Source organism: Vulpes lagopus, chromosome 10 (assembly GCF_018345385.1).
Source record: "Vulpes lagopus strain Blue_001 chromosome 10, ASM1834538v1, whole genome shotgun sequence".
Lineage (NCBI taxonomy): Eukaryota > Metazoa > Chordata > Mammalia > Carnivora > Canidae > Vulpes > Vulpes lagopus.
The window spans coordinates 37,605,313-37,629,916 of NC_054833.1; the positions used below are offsets into that span (position 1 = coordinate 37,605,313).

The 24,604-nt window shown below is 43.5% G+C and overlaps 1 protein-coding gene across 7 annotated transcripts in view; it reads left to right on the forward strand.

Annotated features, from left to right (window-relative positions):
- The window catches only part of BSX (brain specific homeobox), a 71,524-nt gene extending 55,725 nt beyond the window's left edge, over positions 1-15,799 (forward strand). For 3 of the 7 annotated variants that reach the window (XR_005990087.1, XR_005990090.1, XR_005990089.1), the window contains 4 exons: positions 7,235-7,359; positions 7,455-8,119; positions 10,136-11,083; positions 11,435-11,548. Coding sequence is in view for 2 of the 7 variants with exons in the window: in XM_041769809.1 (XP_041625743.1) it covers positions 7,858-8,119; positions 10,136-10,332; positions 11,435-11,623; positions 11,877-12,032 (804 nt within the window). In the remaining 5 variants the exon portion in view is untranslated. Of the gene's footprint in view, positions 1-5,423; positions 5,639-7,234; positions 7,360-7,454; positions 8,120-10,135; positions 11,084-11,434 lie in introns of all 7 variants that reach the window. The other 4 variants (XR_005990091.1, XR_005990088.1, XM_041769809.1 and 1 more) reach the window with 4 other exon arrangements.
- Positions 15,800-24,604: the final 8,805 nt, after the last annotated feature.

Sequence of the window (24,604 nt, forward strand, 5' to 3'; positions counted from 1 at the left end):
TGAGAGATAAGCAGCATCTATTATTGCTTTACTTGCTAATTTTTCAAATTCAAAGATAATGTGGTTACAATGAATAGACTACAGACTCTCAGGTCAGATAAATCTGAGTTCAAATCCTGACATATAAAGCTGAGTGATCTTGAGTTCATGATTCTACCTATGTGATCCTCTGTGTCTTTATGTATGTGGACAGGAAGAGATGTGATGTTCAGGTAAGAAAGCAGCTTAAAGTACACAATGTACAATATAAATACAAGAAATTCACTTCATTATTCATAGCACCATCATTGAAATAGTCAAAAACTATTCTTTAAACACCTTTCTTTAAGTGATTAGATACATATTATCTCTAATTTGTGGATGGGAGTGGGTGTGTGATCACCTCTTTGAAAACACATATAATTTATAGGAAAGCAAAGTGTTGTAGAACCTTTACTAGGGAATAAAACTTTAATGTCCTTTATAGGAAAATTTCAGTGAAAACACTTTGTAATAATTTGGGTTCAGTAACCTATTGAGAAGGGCTAAAATAATAATTTGAAAGAACATAGGGAAGAGTGCCTGGGTGACTCAGTCGGCTGAGCATTTGACACTTGGTTTCCGCTCATGTCACGATCTCAGGGTTGTAGGATTGAGCCCTGTGTCAGGGTCAGTGCAGAGTATGCTTGTCCCTCTGCTCATCCCCCTATTTGTGCTTCCTCTCTCTCTTTAAAATAAACAGAATCTTTAAAAAAAAGTAGTAAATTTTGGATATTTTGGGGTTAAAGTAAAAGAATTTCCTTTTTCTTTATGTTTTAACTTTAATATTATTTTATTTTTATTTTTATTTTTTTGTTTTTATTTTTTATTATTTGATTTTTAAAAAACATTGCATGAATATGATTCTTATTCAAAAGGTACAAACACGCATATAGGAGGGGTGCCTGGCTAGTTTAGTAGGTTGAGCTTCTGATTCTTGATTTTGGCTCAGGTCATGATCTCAAGGTCATGGGTCAAGCTCTTCATCAGGCTCAATGCTCAGCAGGGACTCTGCCTAAGACTCTCCCTCTTCCTCTCCCTCCACACACCCCACCGCCTGCTCACATGCACTCACACTCTCTTTCTCTCTAAAATAAATAAATCTTTAAAAACAAAAAACTAAAACCCAAAGGGCATATGGGGAAAATCCTCTCACCAAGACCCCAGCACTTCAGTCCTTAAAAGTAACTAATGTGAGTTTCTTATGTATCTTCCCAGAGGTATGTCTAACATATATAATCAAATTTGTATGTTTTTCTCCTTCTCTCCCCCTTTAAAACAAATGTTAGCATTCAGTCTAAAGCAAATGCCCTTTTCACTTCAAAGTGTATCTTAGAGTTCCTTTCATTCTGAGTTTGTATAATTTAGCCATGATGTGCAAATCATATCTATTAAATGAATTTCAGTGTGCATTTGGAATTTTGATATATATTGCCAAATTGTTCTCCATAGAGATTGTGCAAGTTTGCAAGCGTTGCATCAATATATGAGAGTGATTCTTTCCCCTACAGTTTTGCCAACAGAGTGGGTAATTCGATTTTTTATTTTTTAATTCCACATATTAACAATGTTGTCTCACTGTAGCTGATCTTTCATTAGGCTTATTTTTAGTAATATGATTAGCCTCTTTAAAATGTTTAATAGTCATTTATATTTTCTTTCTTGTGAACTGTTTCTTCCTATATTTTGCCAATTTTTATTTTATTTATTTATTTATTTATTTTTAAATTTTTATTTAATTATTGGAGACAGAGTGAGTAGGCAAGAGAGAGAACAAGAGCACAGGGGAAGGGCAGAGGGGAGAGGGAGAAGCAGACTTCCCACTGAGCAGGGAGCCTGATTTTTGCCAATTTTTAAATTGTGCTCTTGGTCTTTTTCTTTATTGATTGGTAGGAACTTTTTATATATAACAAATTATCCCCATGTCTGGGGTATAAATCGCAAATGCTTCCTATCATTTTGTTGTTTATCTTTTTCCTTTGCTTTTGGTAATTTCTGGCATGCAGAATTTTAAAAAGTTTAATACAGCTAATTTTATCAATATTTTCCTCTTTGGCTTCCAGGCTTTTATGTTATATATAGAATGACTTTTCTTATTTTCAGCTTATCTAATAAAACTTCTCCAATATTTTTTTACTCTGTTTCCTTTTAGGATTATCTACCATCTTGGTCATTGCTAAGACAAATTCAATATTATCCTCTTATAGTGCAATCATTTGTACCTTCCATTTCTTTTGGTCCACTAACTTGATTGTATTAGCAATGAAAGTTAGAAGAACAAAAATCAATTTGGCTTTGTGAAGAGTATTCTCAAACAAAATATAACTGATCCATCATTTTAACAAAAATATACCAAATATTTAGTTCTATGCACAAAGTCCTCTTGGGAAATGTTTACAAGCTCATCTCTATACCTCATAATAGAGTTTGAAAAGGTTTTACAATCTTTCGCATCAGAAATTCACAGTTCATAATGGTAGCATTTTATGCCCCATTATTTTCAAAGCTATGCATACTAATTTGGTATTATTCTTTGAAGTACATTGTATCAATAGGTGCCAAATTTTAAATCTGAAAATAGAATTTGGATGGTTTAGGATGGGAGAAAAGGATATTTAAAAGGCATTTTTGTTAGCTTATTGGTTTTTCTCTAGTAATATATTTAGCTACTTTTTTTGGGACTTGATGAAGAAAATGGTGGGATCATTCTTATTCCACTGTATACATTTTAAATGATTAAGAAACAATATATGATCTCTTGTATTTCAAACTTTTAATTCCCAGCTCCAGGTCTTTCTTCCTATTGCTTTATGAAGCATGTTTTATTTATTTATTTATTTATTTATTTATTTATTTATTTATTTATTTATTTAAAGCATGTTTTAAAATGAGATGCCAAAAGTAGCATAGAAAATCTTGAGAGAGAAAAGAAAATTTTGATCCTTATAGATTGACTTCGTCCTGGATGGCAAACAGGATTCATTTAGTTGTCATTAGGTTAAGAATACTGTGATTTGGATATCCTATCCTTGGATGTGTTCTCATGTGAGTTCACATCCTAATTTTTGGTGTAAAAGCATTATTTTGGGGGAAAAAAGCATTATTTGAAGATGCATTTGCAGGAAGCATTCAGTGACTCCTGTTCTTTCTCTGGACATGTCATCCACTTTGATAGTACTTAAAATAAAGTACTCAGATAGAAAGTGACTTGAAACAGACAACAAGCAATATAATATAAAATGTTATGAGTAAAGTATGTTACTCAGATCCTTCTAAAATACATTTTTTCTCTTATTTTGAGGACCACTGTATAGGCACCTTGGCTAATGGAACCAATCTCTTCCTTTGATCATCAATAGAGTTGTCTCTTTGGGAAACTAAGTCCCAGCTCAGATGACAGTTTTAGGTGAGGCTGACATGAAAGAGAGAAGGACTGTTTAATTATTCCCTCCCTGAAAAACATGTCTTTTTCCTCTTGGAATTCATAATTCCAGTTAAGACCATAGTAGGAGCTCTATCAGGTCTTGGGGGTTGGGTGGGGGCAGAAATACATTTGATCTTTATTTTTTTGCTCAGAGCAGTGTTCAGGATCTTGTTTTACATGTCTGCCCAGCATACAGCTCCAGCCTGCTGTTTCTAGGTGACAGATTTTAGTCAAATGAGAATCAACAATAAATGTAATGTGAGTATATCATTTAATCTCCTAAAGCTTGGAGAAAGCTTGGGAAGGTGTGTAGTGAAGAGCTTGGTATATTGTAGATGCTCAATGAATGCTTACAATAATTGAATGTAATGCATGATTAAAAGGCAGGCATAAGAAAGTGCTAGGCTGGCTTTTGCAACTGCTTTCCATTTTCTATGTATGCCTATCTACATTGGAAAGGGGTAAAAGGGATTATGGCAATTAACTAGCCATGTGCTGTCCCATAGGTAACCAGTAGCCATGTGTAACTATTGAGCACTTAAAATATGGGTAGTATAAATTGAGATGTACACTAAGTATATAATACACACTGGATTTTGAAGATTTAGTATTAAAAAATGATACAAAAAGGGCAGCCCCTGTGGCACAGCGGTTTAGCGCTGCCTGCAGCCTGGGGTGTGATCTTGGAGACCCGGGATGGAGTTCCACGTCGGGCTCCCTGCACGGAGCCTGCTTCTCCCTCTGCCTGTGTCTCTGCCTCTCTCTCTCTCTCTCTGTCTCTGTGTCTCTCATGAATAAATAAAATCTTAAAAATATAATACAAAAAAAATCTCATTAATATATTTATATTGATTAGATGTTGAATTTTTTTTGGTATATTGGGGCTAAATGAAATACATTAATATTACACCTGTTTCTTCCTATGTTTTAAATGTGACTACTAGAAAATTAAAAACTACCTGTGTGACTCACATTGTTGGCCAGTGCTGGTCTCTACTTTAGAGATAATCCAGACAATGAAACATCTGTTGTTGTTGGTTTTTCTTTTTCAAAGATTTTATTTATTTATTTATGACACACACACACACACACACACACACACACACAGGCAGAGACGTAGGCAGAGACTAAGTAGGCTCCCTGAGGGGACCCCAAAGCAGGACTGGATCCCAAAACCCCAGGATCAGGACCTGAGCCAAAGGCAGACACTTCACCTGTGAGCCACCCAGGCACCCCGAAACATCTCTGCTTTTAAGGGGCAAGTTGTTTACAAGTTATCTGAAAAAATATAGCTTTTACTCATTCCGGGTTTGGGCCCTGAAGGGGCTGGGTTAGGTGACTGGAAAACCCTGTAGGCTCTGGAATGCCTCTTCCTCCTCCCGTAGGACAGGCCAGAATTGAACCTTAAGAGGAGGCTGAACATCTTTGGGGGCCTCCTTCACTCCAACGCAGTAGGATGGGCCATGCCTGGGGCCTTGAGGGGGAGGATAGAGATTGGGTTCTGCTCAGTAGCCCCACCACTGCAGAGAAACTTGCCAGCTTTCTTGACGTCTCCATTTCCCCGAGAAGGTGGGCAATAATTCCAGGAGGAGTCTGCGGCCAGGACCCAACAGGCACTTCTCCAGGACAAGACCTGCCTGTACAGCCTGCCTACTCGCAGGCAGGACTCACGTCCCAGAGCGCCCAAGGCAAGCCTCAGCTGTGATTATTTGAGCATCCTGGGAGAAGGGGTTCTCCCTCCTTGAAAAAGGGTGGCGACAGAGGAATCCCTGTCTCCGCCTCCACTTCCGATCCCCTGGTCCCGCCTCCGCGTCCCCAGGGGCCTGCTTCGGTGTGGGCGGCTGGTCCTCTCCGCCTCCCAGCTTTGTTTCTCTGCGTTGCAGAAACACGGGAAGGGGAAGTTTTCCTAGTCCTACAATCCCCGAGGTCCTGCTCCTTTCCATAGCTATCCAGCTTCCTCCCTTCCTCTCTTACGTCTTAGGTTCCTGCTGGAGCCGAGGCAAAGGCAGCAGAATCGGGTTCCCGAGGGAAATGCGTTGAAGTCTCCCTCGGTGGCGCTCAGCGCTCGGCTCTCCGGAAAGCGAGCTCAGCGTGAGCAGAGCTAGAAAAAGCGAGACGTCTCCTCCAGGGAGCGGGGCCCGAAGACCTAGCCTCAGCTTTGGGGGCGAGCAGGGAGCGGAGTCCAGCGTATGTGAAGTAAGGGGGAGGGTAAGGACCCAGCGGGCGGTCTACCCTTCCCTCCCCTTCTCTGGACCCCGAGAACACCCTGGTGCATGTGTAGGGCTAAATTCTAAGGGTTTGCAGTGCCTTGGCTCAAAAGTAGCAGTCACCCAAAGACTTTGTTTTTCTACTCCTGCACCCAGAGGGACATTCAATAATCTTGATTTCTGTTTCCCAGACAGAAGTTAGTCTCTGCTCTGGAGTGAAGTTTAAATCCCACCCCAAGGCTGGGTGCAAATCTGTACCCATGGTGTGTGTAGGGACGGAGCCTAGAGAGCACCGGGGCAAAGCTAGGCTCTTTACTGAGGCCAAAGTCTGGTTGTACACCTGTCACGCCCTCAGCAGGTGCTCAGCCTTTAGGGCCTTAGGGGACTGGACGGCTTGGCTTTCACTCAGCAGGGTAAGTTCTCACTGAGAGGGAAGTGGGCATCAGTATAGTGTAGACTGTCACCCCCGGCGCCACTTTACGAGTTCCCTTGGTTTCAGTTTCCCTCTAGCCCCGGGAAGGGGCTAGAGGATCTTCCCTCTAGCGGAAGATCAATAGACCCGGGCTACAGAGGGAGGATCGACTCCTCAAAGTCCACTCCTTTCCCCTCTCCATGGCTGCCTGCTCTGGGGTTTATCAGTCTTTAATCACCATCATTTCAAAAAAGAAATCACAATTCAGACTCCCAGACAGAGCGTTCTGACTTCGTTTAGATGCCTACTTGCCAAGATCTTATTTTAAAGTTACTTCCCCCCCCCCCCCGCCCTTTCTTCCTTCGTCCTCTCACTCTCCTCATCTGTTTACCATTTACTGGTTCATCCGTATAGAATACGATGCTCCCACTTCCTGGACCACTGTAGTTTGGGGCCTAATTGATTCTGGTAATTAATTTGTTCTACCTGCTAGATCAGATGGAAATCCTACCCGTGCGCCCAAGGATTAGCACTTGGCTTTCTAACACCTCCTCTAATTATCTAATAGCATGGGTTGTGAGGACTCAGTCTCTATTAAAACACTTTTACTATTAGCAGTAGTGATTGGAATTGTGATGACGACTAGATTTCAACAAATTAGAGCTTAAAAATGGGGAGATGGAAGAGAAGTGGCTTCTTTTAATTTCCCTGAGTTTAACATCAATAATTAGAGCAATTTTCAGAGATGCGAGCTGAAATTACCCCTGCTGTGCTGTAGATGATCACCTTAATTTTAGCAAATTGACTCCAGGGAAATAAATGTGACAGATTAGAAAGAGACAAACAGGAAAAAAAAAAAAAAAGACAACCAAAAACAAAAGATTGGGAGGGAGGAGAATGAAAGGCTGGGAAAGAACAGGAGACAAAAATCTAGTACAATTATTTTGGTGGGTTAGGGTTGAAGGTGGTAGTATGGCAAAATGGGAAGCTGTGTGAGGAGGAAGTAAGGGAAATGTGGGAGGAGTTGGAAGATGGCATTAAGAAGTAGCTCTGGACATACTTACACAGACCAAATTATTTGACCAATGTAGCTAGAACTTTCCTCATACCACCCTCTCTAACTGAGGTAAAGAATGTAATGGTCATCCGCATTTTATTTATTTTCCTCAACAGTTCTTCCGTGCCTCAGCCAGCAACTGAAGTTGGGTGTAGCAGATATAGATTTTCTCTTCACTTCTCCCCTTCTCCATCCCGCTACCGTGTCTCTAAACTTGGAAAACCCAGGCCTAAATGCCAAGGTAAGTGCCTTATCCCTATTGCTTTGGGGCCCTTTAAATGCTTTTTGCTCTCTTAAAGAAGAGTCTGTCGAATGACAGAGACGTGTTCTTTTTAGCTTTCTTTTAAAATGCCTGACAGAAGAAAAAGCAGAAGCAGCTCAAACTGAGGTCGAAAAACCAACCTGGCGCTCGCCCCGGGCCCGGCCAGTCGTATTCAGCACCGCGGACAGCGCCCCGCCCCGCCCCGAGCCCACCGCACCCTCCCCTTCGCCGCTGGCAGCCTTGCCATTGGCTCTCCCAGCTCCCCTCTTGAAGCTGCCAATTCTACACATAGACCCAACCTACCCAGGAGCTCGTCTTCTCGCCTCTCCAGCCCCCGGGGTAGCCCAGGCCGGGGAGGGAGCCTCGGGGTTTCCGAGCCTCGGAGGGTCGTCCGCTCTCCACCAGGCTTGCTGAGACGCTGCCTGCTTCCTACACTTCGTCCCCGGCTCTCGCCCTGTGGCAGACGCTTGGCTCAAGATGAATCTCAACTTCACCTCCCCGCTACACCCGGCGTCTTCTCAGAGGCCCACGTCCTTCTTCATTGAGGACATCCTGCTGCACAAGCCCAAGCCGCTAAGGGAGATGGCCCCTGACCACTTCGCCAGCTCTCTGGCCTCCCGGGTGCCTCTGCTAGACTATGGCTACCCCCTCATGCCCACACCCACCCTCCTGGCTCCTCACCCTCATCACCCTCTGCATAAGGGAGACCACCACCACCCTTATTTCCTCACCACCTCGGGTAAGTACAGGGGCCTCCAGGTTTGGGGAGTGAGAGCAGGTCTCCCAGCATAGACATGCCTGTGATGGAGCTGAGGAAAGGCCAGAGCTGATTCGGCCTGGCTTGGTGCCTTCCTTCCCTAAGTGACAGTGGAACATTGGGGATAAGGCTGAGGACATGCAGAGCTCCCCGGAGGCATGCCAACCCATGGGGGATAAGTCATGCTCCCTCCACACGCTTTATAATGGAGGAAACATTCCTATCCAAAAGGTGGCTAGAGGTTTTGACAACATTCTTGGTGGATAGTGCTCAGTCTCCTTCCTCCTGGTCCTCCTGGCCACTTTAGCCCGGCTCTCAATTCTGATTCTCTGTCTGTCTTCACTCTGAGGGAGACCCCTGACCACCCCACCCTGTGGAGCAGAACTCCACTTTCCAGCTCATTAGCTCCAAAGGCTCCAGCAGGGCCAGCTCTCTTCACCTCTGCGCAGAGCTTTCATGGATATAGTGCAGGGGCTTAGAAGTGAATGAGGGTTTGGGATATTCCCAGGACTGAAGGTTTGACCTGGCCAGAATAGGGGAGAAAGGGTAAGAAAAAAAAAAGTGTGTGAGGGGTGGAGGGGGAGAGGGAAGGACGCTGCTCCACTTTAACCCTCTGCACTCTCAACATCTAACTCATAATCTTGGGCTCGGCTGCCCTCCTCTGCCCTGATAGCTGCTGGAGCAGGAGCCCCACACCGTAGCATTTTGATTTTCCATGAATGACAAAACCCGGGGGCCAGTAAGGTGGCTGGGACTGGGAGATGTGAGGAAATACCCAGACTTTTCCTGCCGCTCTCTGAAAGGCCACACTCGTAGCTTCCCTCTTCGGCATTTTCATTCCAGTTGAAATATAATAATTCATTGAGTCCAAATGCAGAGCTCAGGCAGGAAAACAACCCCCTCCAGGCGAAAGCCATGGAAACACATGAGACAGTTTGTGAAATGTGTGCTCCGGAATCTATAGCAAAAGCTAAAAGTTTCTATGAAGCTGTAAAACCCAGATTCTGAGGCACTAGGTTGGCAGGGCAATTGTACAAGCTACATTGAAGCCTGCATCTTGGTGTTGGCCTCCTCACTACCTGACTCAGGACAGTCCCTTCTGGGCTGCACCCATGTCCCCCCCCCCCCCATAGCAGTGGCCAAAGCCCTCGATGCCACAATTGCTCGTTTCCTTTCCCCAGGGGTATTGGGAGAAATTGATGTTTGTAGCGGTTTACTTGGTGTGTCTCAGACCCCGTAATAAATGCGGAGGTCAGGAAGGACAAGAGAGGTCTCCCCGGACCTGGTCAGGGGGAAAAGCGCTTCCATCCTTCTCTTAAGAGTAGGAGAGAAAGAATATGAAAAGAATGAGGACTCGATTAGAGATGGGGTCCCCAGCAGGACGCCACAACCAATAAGGAACGTGCCAGGCGGGAATTGCCTCTCCGTTCTTGCTCTGGAGGAGAGAGTTTTGATCTGTTCCCTTTGGCAGCAGGCGGGAGGTTGGGGGCAACTCGAGAGAGAGAAAAAAAGGTGTTTTTTAGTGAGGTTGGGAGGCAAGGCCACCTTCCTGGTTCTACTAGCCGCAGAACTAGACGGAGTGTCGTCGGGGGTATGGAGGAGAGGTGGCTGGGCGGAGCAGCTCGTGGACCAGCCGACGTTTGCAAGAAAACTTGGGCAGGCGCACCAGAGGACTGACTGCTAGCTGGCGGACGCCGGCAGAGTCTTTCCAAGAGCACATTTTTTTTTTTTTTTGAAGGCCTCCGATTTTGAAATGTTCTTTTCCATTCCACTTACTGTTTATTGTTTGTACGTCTTAGATGAGCCGCCGGATAAAGATCCCCAAGCGCTATTCTTGTGATTTTAAAATTCCCCCCGCCCTGCGGTTCCTGGGAGAAGGGGCTGGAGAAGCCGTGGGGGCGACGAGGGGACCGGCGGAGGCAAGAAGCGGAGGGAGGCGCGCGGGACCGGGGCGCGCGGGGCGCCGGCTCTACCCCCGGGCCGCCTTTCTCTCCGCAGGGATGCCGGTGCCCGCGCTCTTCCCGCACCCCCAGCACAGCGAGCTGCCGGGCAAGCACTGCCGCCGCCGCAAAGCTCGCACGGTGTTCTCGGACTCGCAGCTCTCGGGCCTGGAGAAGAGATTCGAGATCCAGCGCTACCTGTCCACGCCGGAGCGGGTGGAGCTGGCCACGGCGCTCAGCCTGTCCGAGACGCAGGTGGGCCCGAGACGGGGCAGTTCCTGGGCCCCGCTTCTCTTTCCTCGGGCTCCTTCCACCTCCGCGCCCGGTGCGGAGCTGGAGCTCTCGAGTGGGGGCGACCCCTTTCCCCTTTATTCCAGGCTTCTCCAAAGATCCTTAGGAAAAGTACGGACACCTCCATCCTCAGGTCAGACTTCCCGAAGCATCATCTCTTGCCGGAGCTCGGGGCCGGGAGGAGAAAGTGCTTCGGTGACCCTGAGGATCACTCTTAGTTTGAGAACCATCCGTTGTCGCCCCCCACTGCTCTCCTCCGATCTATCGATCCATCAATCGATTGGGGCTGTAAGCCGGGGCTGCCGGAAAATAAGGAGACTAGACGGGTTCTTCTCCTGAGAGAGGCCCGCGCAGGGAAGCATATTATTATTATTATTATTATTATTATTATTATTATTATTATTATTATTATATTGTCTCTCACAGCCGCAAGCCCTCAGATCCAGCCTCCCCACTCCCCCACTGTAATGTAGGCCTCCTCCTTACTGCCCTGTCCTGAGCGGGAGGAGGACTGTTTCCATCTTCCAGATGCTATTCACCTGCAACCTTAAAACTCCCTCCACTTCCTCTCTCCTATATTCTCTGTACCCCGGAGCCCAGAGTGCTGTGAAATCATCAGCCAGGTGCCCGTGACTTTTCTCTTTGATGAGAACCAGCAAGGTTGATTCTCATCCTCCTGCTGGATCCGGTGCTTAGAGGCCCCAATTGGGAGAATGTAAGTTAAACATAAAGGCCACTCGTCCAGTCGCACCTACCATTAGTAATTATAAATAACAGCAATATTAGTGTTCACAAAGCACACCATTTTGGCCATTATCGTTATGTTGGACAGTTGCTTCCAGGAGCTTTAGGATGCCTGATTCTTGTTCAACCTACACGATCCCTTGCGAGCGGTGGAGGGCTGATTTCACCCGAGGATGAGGATGAGACTGTCACAGCTCTTGGATAATTCGTGAATGGGTTGCGGCCCATTTTCCTAACGCCAGCCATCTCTCAGATCTTGGCAACTATGGATCTGAAGGAATGACACGGTTGTATTTATTTATTTTTTTCTCCCTGAAATCAGGTGAAAACGTGGTTCCAGAACCGGCGGATGAAGCATAAAAAGCAGCTGAGGAAAAGTCAGGATGAGCCCAAAGCGCCAGACGGGCCCGAGAGCCCCGAGGGCAGCCCCCGCGGCCCAGAGGCCGCCTCTGCCGAGGCTCGGCTGGGCCTGCCCGCCGGCCCCTTCGTGCTGACCGAGCCGGAGGACGAGGTGGACATTGGGGACGAGGGGGAGCTGGGCCCCGGGCCGCACGTGCTCTGAGCCGCGGGGCGGGGGCCCGGGAGGACGCGGCGGGGCGGGGCGGGGCGCGCATCCCTCGGGCTCCGGGACGCGGGCCTCGGAGCTCCGCTCCTGGGACACCAACAAAACACACCTGTCAACCCTCGAACCCGCCCCCCGCCCCGCGGCCCCGCGTGCACCTGCGCCGCCTGGTTCCCGCGCTCCGCGTCGTACGTGGCGCCAGCTGGACCCCGGGCTCTCGGCTCCCCAAGTCCGCCGCGCTCGCAGACCCTCTCGGCCCTGTCCTCCGCCACCTGCCCCCGCTCCGCCGTCCAGGCTCCGCGACCTCGCCGCCCGGACCCTTTGCCCTTCCTTGCGTAGACCGATTGGCTGCAGGTAAGGGACCCGGAGCGCGGGCCTTCCGCTCGGCGGGCGTCCAGGTGGAGCCTCAGCCAGATGCTTAGGATGTTTGTGCAGGACGTTCCCGCGCGCTCCCGGCCGCTACCCTCCCGCTGGGGTCCCCCCGCCCCCATCTCCAGCTCAAAGCCTCGGGCCACAGGCCCACTTCAGGAGGGCGGCGCTTCCAGCCGCTTCCATCCGCTCCGGCCACTGGTCCCCTCCTGAGCTTGCGGTTCGGCTCCCGGGCACATCCACCCCGCACGCACCCCCCACCCCGGCCTCCCGACCGCGCTGCACCTGCCCCGCAAGTCTTCTTACACGCCCCGTGCGCTGCCGAGGTTTTAAGAATCAGCGTTCCTCGGGCTGCGGAAATGCTCATTTTCACCGCGTTTTAGGGAATGCGGAGCTGTAGCGAGATGCCAGCTAACTACGCACCCCCTTCGGACGTGCACCTGTGCGTGGCCTCTCGAGGAGGGGCAGAGTCTGGCCCAGCGCGCCGCCCCCCTCCCTTTCCCCTAGGAGGTCTCCGGCGCTCTCCCCGGGGCTTGCAGTCTCTCTAGAGAATAAAAGGGCTCGCGGCGCAAAACTGGGAACGAACCGAGTTTCCGGGGCATCGTTTGTTAACGCGTCCTGCTGGGCGTCCCCCTCCCCTGCGCCCAGGCAGCGCCCTGTTCCCGAAAGGAGTGAACAGGGCTAATAACCTTTCGTTGACAGATCCCCTCACTCCCACCCCGGTTTTTCTGTTTTTAATCGTTTAATAGTCTTGGGTTCCACCTGTGTGGGGAAGGTCACCCAAATGGTATTTTTTTTTTTTTTACTTTTAAATACCAAAGGGACAGAATCCCTTGATATCTAGAGTTTGAAATTATGCTAATAAATTGTGTGATGACGCTGCACACCCAGGACACTTATCAGAGCTAGCGGCCGTGCCAGAGGCGACCTCAGCTTCCGATCTTCCTTTGGTTCTGGTTGTGCATTTAGGTAAGTGAGCCCAGGAAGGCTGGCAAAGAGTGTGTGGCTAAGTGGAGTCCTGACCCTTGGGTTCCAATGATGAATAATAATTATAGAGACAATGGCCCTGTGAGCTTGGGTTACATTTAATCTTTTTGTTTCCTTGTTTTTTCTAAAAGAGAATCCTAAATATCCCTCTAAATTCTATGAATGTAGCTGTAGGAATTCTTTTTTCTTCTTCTCTTTTTTCTACAGGTGTGTTCCAGGAAACATTAACTTAGGCAAGGATAAGTGTCAGGGTGAGACCCCTATCCAGTCCGCATCATTTAGGAGATCAAGTTATTGCTTTAAGAACATAAGCATTGTATAGCCTGTTTGGATTTTCCAAAGTGCTCGTTATCAATCAAGATCTTGTGAATCCTAGACAACAAAGATTATTTTTTCCTTTTGTAGTTAAGGAAATCGAGGTTTGGCAAGACTGAAGGATCCACCTATGAAATTAGTACTAGTTAACAGCCAAAGCAGGAACCCCCCCCCCGCCCCCAATCTCTTTTGACTCCTTGTTCATTTCTTTGTCCAACACACTGTTTTCTTGTAACAATGCACTGGTTGCCCCTATCACTTTGTATGAACACCTCTCCCATTGATATAGGTTTTGGAGAGGAGAGATTTCTCCTGACTCCCTGTTCAGATAATGACAGTACCTTTTTAAGGTAGGAATTTTTGGCAAGTGCTTTACAATAAGACAAAAGACTTGGTTATGGGAGGAAAAAGTGATTTTTGACTATTGGAAGGGAAAGTAGATACTACTACACAAAGGGGGGAATCTCAGATTCTTTTAATACTAGGAAGAAGAGCTACTTAAAGGGATTTGGGGGAGAAACTTTAAGCTGAGTAGTAATACGTTTTTGGAGGACATTTAAAAATATTTAAATTAGATGCTTAACACAAGCCCCAAAGCTCCAGATATTGATATCTTTTTCCTGTCTTCACAAGAAGATTCCAGGTTTTATTTTTGGCTCTGAGAGCAGAGATTAGGCACATTTCATGATCTTTTGAAAAGGCAAGGAAATAGGTAACGTTGGTAGTGTGGGCACAGCTCTGCCTGATGGGAGGCAGAATGAACCCTGGAGCCCAGGGAATGGCTGTGTCTTTGATTCATGAGTGAAACGTGGAAAGATTCTTGTTCTGCCCTCTGTGGCTGTTCCTGGCCAGAGTAAGTGGGAAGGGAAGAGCTCACACCTGCAGTGCCAGCCACACTCACTGTGGCACGGTTTTCTCATCAGACCGTATTCCCTGAAATCGATGGCAAACAATTCAATAGCAAACTTCTCCTGGTTTTCTTTTCCTTTCCTTTCCTTTCTTTCTTTTTCTTCTTTCTTTAATGCTCAGCGGGTTAGTGATGATAGTAGAGGATAGACACAATTTAGTTTCAATTTAATGTAACATGATGGCAGTGTTTGTTTTTGGCCTTCAATACCGATCAAAGCCTCCATAGGCTGAAGAGGTATTTTATCTGAATTACCTAGGCTTTTGCCTCAGTTCAGCTTGACTTGGTGGTAAAGATCTGACGAAGCCACATTCACTATGATATATTAAAGACCTAGTCTGATTCTCAAGAGGCAAAAACATCTGAAAATAGCCAAGGTGGGCACATCATCTTACATGTAATCCCAAATGTAGTAAATAATTTCTTCCAGATTTGTTCTTAATTCTGTTTGCGATGGACTTCATTTCACAGCCTCTCAGAGAGGGACTCTTCATATTATTTCTGCTCACATGACCTAAGAACATAAGAAATGGACAACATCCCATTCTCCCCAATATTAGCAGATAGTAGCACTAAGAAATAATTAATTGGAATCCATGGCACCACTTCAAAAGGTAGAGGATTGGCTCATATCCATGTGTTTGGTAACTAGAGATAAAGATATGTGAAGGCACAGAGCAAGCAAGAATGCTTTTTGGTGCTAAGAGAATTGTGCAATAAACACATTTAGTTGAAGCGGTGACTCCCTGGTCTTCTTGAGTTGGGCTCAATACGTGTGTGGAAATAACGAGCGAAGGAAATATTTTACATTTATGTCATGTTCTTGGCATCACATTTAAAGAGGCTGTTGACAAGCTAAAATTCATACAGTCTACAAGAACCTGGGTAGTAAAAGGTGTGGAAAACACAAAAGAGTGTGAGCTTTTTAGCTTAGAGAAGCCAAGTATTGGGGAGGGGTGGGAGAGGACATTAGGATAATTGTATTTGAGTGGTTGCAGGGCTACTCAGTATCAAGGGGTCTCTCTAAGCAGCTCTGCTAAAGGAGGCGGAACCAGAACCAATGGGTGGTGCAGGGAAACAGATTTTGGAACAACATTTGCATACCTCCCATATCTGGAGGCCAGATAGTGTGCCCTCCTTCAATAGAACAACCTAAGTCCAGAAAATCCTAAGCATCTTTCACTAGAAAAGTTTGAGCAGAAGCTGGAAAGCAAAACACTAGGTGCCGAAGGGCTCTGTTATGGTTCTTCATTAGTGAGAAGGTAAATCGATTTGGTTCTTTCTAATCCTTAAGAGCCTAGTATCCGATCTCCTTCTTGTAAGAAAGAACTATAAATTCCAACTTATTAAGGTTATTTGTCATCTCACTAAGAAGATTTCAGTTCATGAACTCTAAAGAAATATATCTATAACAATTAGAAGAATTAAGAGAAACAAGAAAATGAAAAGGTTATTCTTTTATTCATTAAGGAAGTCTCCAGCAAAGTGACATCCCTGGAGTTAAGGACTGATCGGTGGTCAGGAAAGAGTGGTCAGTATTAGAGACCTTTAACAAAATCTAAGCCCTTCATTTTATAAGTGAAGAAATTAGGATCCAGGTATGATGAATGCCTTGTCAATGTTAAATAGAATTCAGACTAGAAGCCAATTTTCATGATCCTGTTTTACCACTAATTTATGCTATGATAAAAGTGATGGGGGGGGTTGCTATTTGTCACTGTATTATGTAGAGGAAAAGATTTTGCATAGTAATTTTGGTTGTAAAAATTTAAAATTAGAGCTGGAAGTTACCTAGTAAAATCTTAAATCAATTTATGGAAAAACTTTTGATGAAGAGCAATCTAAAATTTAAACTGGCTCTCTGAAGAGGTACTGAGCCCCTTAACCTTTTTCATTTAAGCCAAAGTTGAATAACTACTTGCTGGGATGTTTTCAAAGAAGTTCATACATCGAGTAGGATGAAAAATATAACAAAAAATTTGGCTTAATCTTTTTATACAAGGCAACTGAGAGTCTGAGAGATTAACTTGCTCACTGTCTTACAACTGATTAATTTGATGAGTTACAAAATTAATACATGTAGAGGTCCGAGATCATTCCAATAAATATTTAGGAGATAAAAATAATTGATATCATTTTCCTGTTTTCTGTCCAGATTCTCTCCGTTGTACTTTCTGGTTTTAATTCCTCCTCCTAAAGACACATATTTTTTTCCATTTTATTTACTCCTCCTGTCTTAGAATTCCCAGGGTGTACACTAGGAAACGTTCCCTCCATGATTTCATTTATAATTCTCGGAGCCTTCTTTTCTTACTCTCTTTACAAAATTGTGTAGCTGCAGCTGGATTTAGCATCATAGCCACTGACTAAATGATTTGGCTTGAAGACTTCAATTCTAATCTTCCTTTGGTTCAGGATTATGTGATTTCTCTTACTTGGCATCAGAAATATGAGGAGAGTGTCCTTTAAGTTAAGAGTGGTGAGGAGATGTGAAATATGGGATATGAAAGTATCTATTGTGAGATCTTGGATGAAAAGTGCTAGAGGAAGATAATGAATTACAATATAGATCTGAACATATCCAGTTGGTTCTTGATTCTATACTTCATAGGACTGCAACAGTAATAATGTGGGTAACTAAAAGGTATTAGTCCTGTGTTCCATCACTATCATTACAAGGGTTTATTATGTCCCCCCTTTTTTTAGATTGTTTATTTGTGAGTGAGAGAGTACAAGCTGGGGGGAAGAGGGGCAAAGGGAGAGGGAGAAGCAGACTCCCCACTGAGTAGGGAGCCCAGCCCAACCTGGCTGGATTTCAGGACCCTGGGATCATGACCTGGGCTGAAGGCAGATGCTTAACCAACTGATCCACTGAGGCACCCCTACCATGTCCCTTTCTAAGGAGTTTTAAAAATAACTTTATCTTATTTTCCCTTTGTCATTGCCCTGTGTGGACTAAGCGAGGGCATGGTGATTTTGGACGAAATAGGGCCATATAGGGCCATAGAGTTGCATTGAGGGTACCTCATTTAGAATATTCTTTCTCTCCCTCTTTCCTATCTTGCCTCCATTCCTGTCCCAGGGGTTCTGTTCTCCCTGGCGGATATAAATGCTATAATTGGGGGGCGGTATATAATTCAAATCTATGGGTGCCCTATTAAGAGACTGAGTTGCCAGTAAAGGATCTACCAGGGAAATCCAAGATTTAAGCTTTTTTTCTGAAGCTTTAAAAAAAAAAATTTGGTTTTAAAAAAGGCACACCTTAGACTGTATCTCTGTAACAAGAATAAAAGTTGTTTAAAAATATTGACTAATAGGGGGACACCTGGGTGGCTCAGTGGTTGAGCGTTTGCCTTTGGCTCAGGGTGTGATTCCAGATCCCGGGATGGAGTCTCACATTGGGCTCCCCACGGGGAACCTGCTTCTCCCTCTGCCTGTGTCTCTGCCCCTCTCTCTGTATCTCTCATGAATAAATAATCTTTAAAAAAAATTGACAGAATTCTTAGGGATTATTTGAATATTTGTGACCTTCATTCTCTCCCTAGCTTTCGTCGCTACAGATATAGAGTAATTAAGTACACTTGCCAATATTCTAGCCCAAAGTTAAAAGAATGGCCAGATAGTCCTTATTCTTTCTCAGTGCTTGATTTGGAAAGCAAAATAAACTGTAGAAAGCAATGGGAATAAGGATAGAAGGGTGGCTCTTTAGCCTGATTTTCAAATGGGAATAATTTATATGCTAAAGGCAAAAAACTCATACTTGTTCTATTCTTTTCCCATCTATTTATTTCCTTAAGTTCTCTCCATTTAATTTTAAAGATTTGAGTTTCATCATTTACCCACGTGCATTGTTTATAAAGTCAAATAGTTGTAGGAGAATTATTGTAAAAAGAAGCAGTCCCTTGGCCACTCTATGTTCTCTTTATTACAGAGGCAACTGCTTTCCAGTACTGGGTGATTCTTTTCGTATTTGTCTTCGTGTTTCTTAGTAACTGTTTAATTGCTGCTTTTTGGTATTTTTGTTTTAAGAATTATCTAGTACTTCATGCCATAAAATATGAAAATTTAGTTATTTCTTCCCTGTTCCCACCACATACGTGTGCACCCTCTTCATTTCTTCCTCCGTATCAGGGTTTTGTTTAGATTATTATGGTATGTATGTCTGACTCTCCATTCAGCCACGTATTTTTTCCTGCAAGAGTTCCTTTTTTTGGGACACCAGGGTGGCTCAGTGGTGGGGCATCTGCCTTTGGCTCAGGTCATGATCCTGGGGTCCTGGGCAGGGAGCCTGCTTCTCCCTCTGCCTGTGTCTCTGCCTTTCTCTGTGTCTCTCATGAATAAATGAATAAAATCTTTAGAAAAAAAAAAAGACTTCCTTTTTTTCCTCTTGGAATTAATGTCTTATTAATTTTTAATGTACTTGTGGCCAACTTAACTCCAAACTCTTCACCACTTGTCTGTAGCCGACTCCCAATTGCTCTTGCTAAGGTTTTGTTTTCCTGAACGAATCTCTCCCAGAGACTCTGGTCTGCTCACTTCTGGATTTTATGTCACTGTCACTCTCTTCCCCTCCATCCTAGGATTCCTTTTCATTTACTTTTGTTTCCTGCATTTTCTTCTTTCTTGGTTTACCCTCTCATTTTGGGGGAGCACTGTCTCCTATAGTTTCCTGATTGTGAAAGGTAAATGTTTTGAGTTCATCCTTCTCTAAAAAATCTTGGTTCTAGTCACATGCTTTCTTAGTATTTTGGCTAAGTGTAGAATTCTAAGTTTGGAAGTTATTTTTGAATACTTTTGAATAATTTAAAAAATATCATTTGATTTGTTTTTATTAATAGGCTACCAATTACTGCTGTGAGGGTCTAAAGGCATTTTGATTCTTGATCCTTTGTGTATCTTGTTGAATTTATTAATTTGTTTTCCTTTTTTGGAAGCTTGTAGGATACTCTTTGTAACCAATGGACTGATACTTTTCAATTGTGTTCCTTGGTTGGAGGCCTGTTTGTACCCATTGTTTTGGATCCTCCATAGGCTCTTTGAGTCTGAAAACTTTCAGTTATGTAAAGTTTTCTTGAATTAATTCTACAAAGATTTCTATTCTTTGTGTGTTTTTTTAAAAGATTTTATTTATTTGTTTATGAGAGAGAGAGAGAGAGAGAGAGACAGACATAGGCAGAGGGAGAAGCAGGCTGGATGCAGGGCTTGACCCCAGGACCACGCCCCAAGCTGAAGGCAGATGCTAAACCACTGAGCCACCCGGGTGCCATGTATCTTACATTTCTGACTTCCCAGACCTCTTTTAATTTCCTTCTCCTCTCCTCCTTTTTAGTGGGTTTCCTCAGTGATCTCTACAGATGCATAGCAGTTCTCCATTGTTTGCTCATGTTTATGAGAAAAGGCTAAAAGGAAGCTCTGAATACACGGCGGTGGGGTCTATGTGTGTGTGTGCGTGTGTGTACTTTTGACTGTGAGCTTTCCTCTATGATAATGTGGTTGAGTTCTTCATTTGGAGACCCTCTAAAGTCAGAATTTTTAAGGCTTTTATTTTAGGCTGGTCGGATTCTCCAGAGGAGGCTTTTTCAAACTCCTGCTTGTAAGATGAGGCCCAATGTTTTGGGAGCCATGTGGTAGATGAGAGGTCTGAGTATAGAGGCCTCTGAGTTTAGAACGCACATGTTCAGTATTGATTCAGCTTTGTGCCCCCCAACAGAGCCACTTGTCCCTCACTCTAGAGACATTGTCCTACCCTTTACGGAAGGGAGAGAATGTTTTGGGAAGTAGTGAAAGGGCAGTTGTCCTTCTTTTAGCCCCCTCACTCCCTTATACCCCTATTTTCAGAGGCAATTGCCCTCATCATTCTTGAGCATTTTGGATATTCTGGAGTATAAATCACATTGATTCTTGAGTTTCCAGTTTACTAGGTTAGAGTCTTTTTCAACTTTGATCTGCTTTCCTGGTTTCATACTTTTATTACTATTGTCTCTCCTCCTGTTTTTCTGTTTATGCCCTCTAAAAACCCTTTACTGTAATTTTTAGCATGGATTTGCCAAGGAAGTGAAGTCCGTGTGTGTGCGTTCATGTGTTTAGCCTAACATATTTACCCAGAAGTCTCATAGTCTGAATTTAATGTTGTTTTCTTCTGGCTCTTACAGTGAGTGATGGAGGTGTTGATCTTTTACCTTAATGCTTTTATGCAACTGCATTTGTTGAGGTTCAGGAGAATTGCATTATCATTAGAACAGATTGAAAAGTTCATTGCCAAAAATACATAATAGCCCTTCCTTCTTGCCTCCTATTTAGTGATGCAGTACCAGTGGCATGGGATCTACCAGTTTGAGGGCATTGGAAGTTAGAGTTAGTCCTTAAGAATCTTAGTCTGTGAAAGGTCCAACTAGTTTTACAGGACATCCTTAGAAATTTCAAGGTGAGGAATTTATTGTTTCATTTTCCTTGGTCTCAGATTAACTGAAACCTAGGTCCCTAATTCTCTAAGTAGAGAAACAAGATAAACAGAAAGCAAGACAGAGCTACAGACACACACACACATACACACACACACACAAGCTCTTGGAGAGAATGAGACAAACAGGACAGGGAGAATTGGAAGGTGATCAATTAAGACATTAAGTGTTTTGTGACACATGGACGCATCTGCATTTTGCCCTGATAACAAGACCATCAGCTCATTTTCAGAGGGCTGCTGCCTTACTCAGTTCAATCCTCAGATCAAAGCAAAACTGTCTGCTTGCATTTTCCAATCAGAATGGGGATGCTAATTTATCCTCCTTAATGTGTGATGGTAAGAGACTCCTTCAATTAACTGAATTCTATAGCCAGCAAAATAAAAGGTATACAATGAGGCGCAGGCTGGAAGAGCTGAAATTCTCATTAAATCAAAAGGTCCAGTATTCATTACCTCGTGCATCTGAGGCTAAACACTAAATATGGGGATTGTCAAAGGAGGTTTAATGGGTTAAATTGAGAATATAATCTAATTAAAATATTAGACATGGCTAAATAGTTCTTTGATATTCATCTAAAGGATTCATTAAAAATAGGTGCTTGAGGTTTGTGTCATTGGAGATGATCAATTTTAAGTAGAAACAACAAATTTGGGGACCTCATCACACTGCTTCAGTGTCCCCATTGTGTGGAGGGAGGGTAATGGGAAAGACCTTTCTGCCAGGTGAGGGGTTGGAAATACAAGGTAAGGCCATCCAGGCTTCGTGACAGTGACTTTAGTGATTGTCAGATGGCAAAAAAAAAGTGTAAGATTAATTTGAGACCTGTTCACCACAGAGGAAAGAGTATGCTTGGGGCACAAATTATTTAGCTATATTCTCTACAGAGAGAGCTATATTGATTTTATTTGATAAAATAATATATATAATCTGAATATTCTGTTATCTACTTCCTTTTCTGTAGCTTCTGAAAGAATAACTGATCACACTTTTTGGATTTTAAATACCTGAAGATTATTCCCCCACTATTAAATTTGCATTGTAAGGATATTCTATTTAAAAATTTCTTGCTAAAGCATGGGACCTTGGGAAGATGGTCTAGCAGTCCCAATATTAGAGCTGGTCTCAGGGATGAGCGGTCAACCCCATAAAGGATATTTATGAAATCTTATCCCACATCTCCAAGGCTTCACTAACTATATTTGCCTGAAATGTTCATGTCATTGTAATCCTCTCGACCTATTAGAGTTATTTAAGAGCGGAAGACCGTTTTCTCAGTTTATTGAAAATTAATTACTTCCATTGCTCAGGTTTGCCAGGGAAAATGAAAAGGCAGTGGAGAGGCAGCAAGGGAGATAAGCCTGGCCCACCAAATTCTTTTTTCCTTTCCTCATGTCACCCAAAGAGCCCTCGTTATATTCAGGGGTAGAGAGAACTGAAAAAAATCTATTATTTTGCAGCTTCATCTTGTGATGTGATGTTTTCACAACATTTTGGGGGAAGCCCCAACATTCTAGTTATTTCACTGAGATAAAACTAAGTCCCCAAACATAAAGAATGGAATTTTTAAGACTGAGGAATAAAATGAATGAATGAATGAATGAATGAATGAATGAATGAAAACTCTGCCTTCTGAAACCTTGTGCTTTCCATTGACTAGATATTTACCTAGAAAATTGAGATGTGGGCAGCCTGGGTGGCTCAGTGGTTTAGCGCTGCCTTCAGCCCAGGGCCGTGATCCTGGAGTCCCGGGATCGAGTCCCACATCGGGCTCCCTGCATGGAACCTGCTTCTCTTCTCCCTCTGCCTGTGTCTCTGCCCCCCCCCTCTCTCTCTGTCTCATGAATAAATAAATAAAAATTAAAAAAAAGAAAATTGAGATGTTTTCTCAGTACCTTTGTGAACAGATATGTGGTTTTGCTCAACAAAGCTAGAGGGGAAAAGCTAGGAACAAATATTGAACTTAGCCTGGAGGCAGTGGGGTTGAGGGGACCACGTTGGAGGTATATATTTTAGGTAAGCTCTAGGCCCAATGTGCAGCTTGAACTCCTGGCCCCAAGATCAAGAATCTGATGCTCTACAGACTGATCCAGCCAGACACCTCTAGGGGACAGAACATTTTTTAAAATTTGATTTTGAATATTAGATTTTAGCTACTCTGGAATCCTACTTCAGTGCATTTAAAGAGTGGAATATCAAAATAAAATTTTTATTATAATGTTTCTCCTTTATATTGCCTTTATAATATACAAATTTTGTCTGATGTAATATAGACAGTTCCTTAGAGTCAGGGTAAGAGGGGAGTAAGACACTCTGGATAAACAACCCACAGCAATTAACTATTTTACTTGTATAGTTTAAAACCCTTCTCTCACTGTGACAACGAAAGATGTAAATGGAGTATTTGTGTATCTTTTTGTCTCCATTTATATTAGGAATAGAAATTATGAAAAGAGTTATGGAAGAGAAATCCTGTCGTCATCCCATGAATACTTGAGAGTTGGATGAAATATGTATTATTCAGGATTTATTCTTGCTCTAATAAAGTCAATCTTAAAAAGGCATTTTTAGATGAGTAACTTTGATTTTTTTCTTACAAATTTTATACTTTCAAATATAAATTGCTTCTTTGAATATGATGATCTACATTTTCAAGAATATGTTGGGAATAATTAGCTAAACATGTCCTGATATCTTCAGACTATGACCCAAATTCTATTCATTTTGTGCTGTTTGTCAATAAGTAATTAAAAAAGAATCCCCTTCCCTCCCCAACCCTGAGTTTATCTAGTCTGCTATTGTAGACCATTTGCTATCAACTCAAAGTTCTCAATTAGCTCCAGTGTTGTTATAATTACTGGATGTGTTTTCAAACAACTCCCAGCTAATAACTGTTGGGATGAAGAGTCATTTTCTCACTATAGACTAGACTGCACGCTCATGCTTGCTGTGAGGTTTTGACAATGATTCGTTAACCAATAATAGGCCCCAATTGGAACCATTAGGCATTGGTGTTTTGCTAGACTTACCTTTTATTTTGTTCCTCAATATTGTCTTTTCTTGGGCTGGTTTCTAGATAACTCCCAAGAGACTCCTTGATACACAAAACAATATCATGAAGACAGCTGTCATTAAATTCAGCTACTTGGAACAAAGCTTCCTCTTAAGAGGATGCTCTCCCTGGCAATTCAAGATGGAAAAACACCATAAAAAGGAGTCTATAATAAGAGAAAATATGTGTTTTAAAGGTCCTTTATTTACACGAGTTCACAGAAATTAGGCAGATTAGGCCCTCTGTCTTTCATTGGGCATATAGAACATCTGGTCAAATGCAGGCCCTCTATCATTCTATCACTCAGGTTTAAAGTCCCTTGCTTTCTGATATGCAGATTGTTTACTTCTTGAATATCTGAAGCAGAAATACTGTAAAAATTGATCACTGATCCACTTAGGTCTACAGAAGATCAATATTGTTGCCATTGGTACTATTTATTTTCAAGGAGGAGCAAAGAAGTATTTGTCATTCACTGTTTCTACAGAATCTCTGTGCTGTCATAGTATCATTGTAGCTTAGTGATTTGCTAGATCTTACCAGGTGGGCCCAAAGGCTTATTTTGGTTCATTCTTTGATCTCAACCCCCGGCTTTTAGCAAATATGTTCTATTTCTGTAGCTACACCCCTTTTAGATGCCACGTGTCACTTTCAATATTTGTGCACAAAGAATTGTGATGTTCTATGGTTTATATACTGGATGGTACAGACTTGCCTTGGAAGTAGATTCTGTGAAATGTTTGACACAGACTGAATTGTGCCACCTGCTTCAGCGAAGTGTGTTTCTTGACACTGCGTGAAGGGATTGAAGGATTTAACAGTGCTTAGCTACCAGAGAA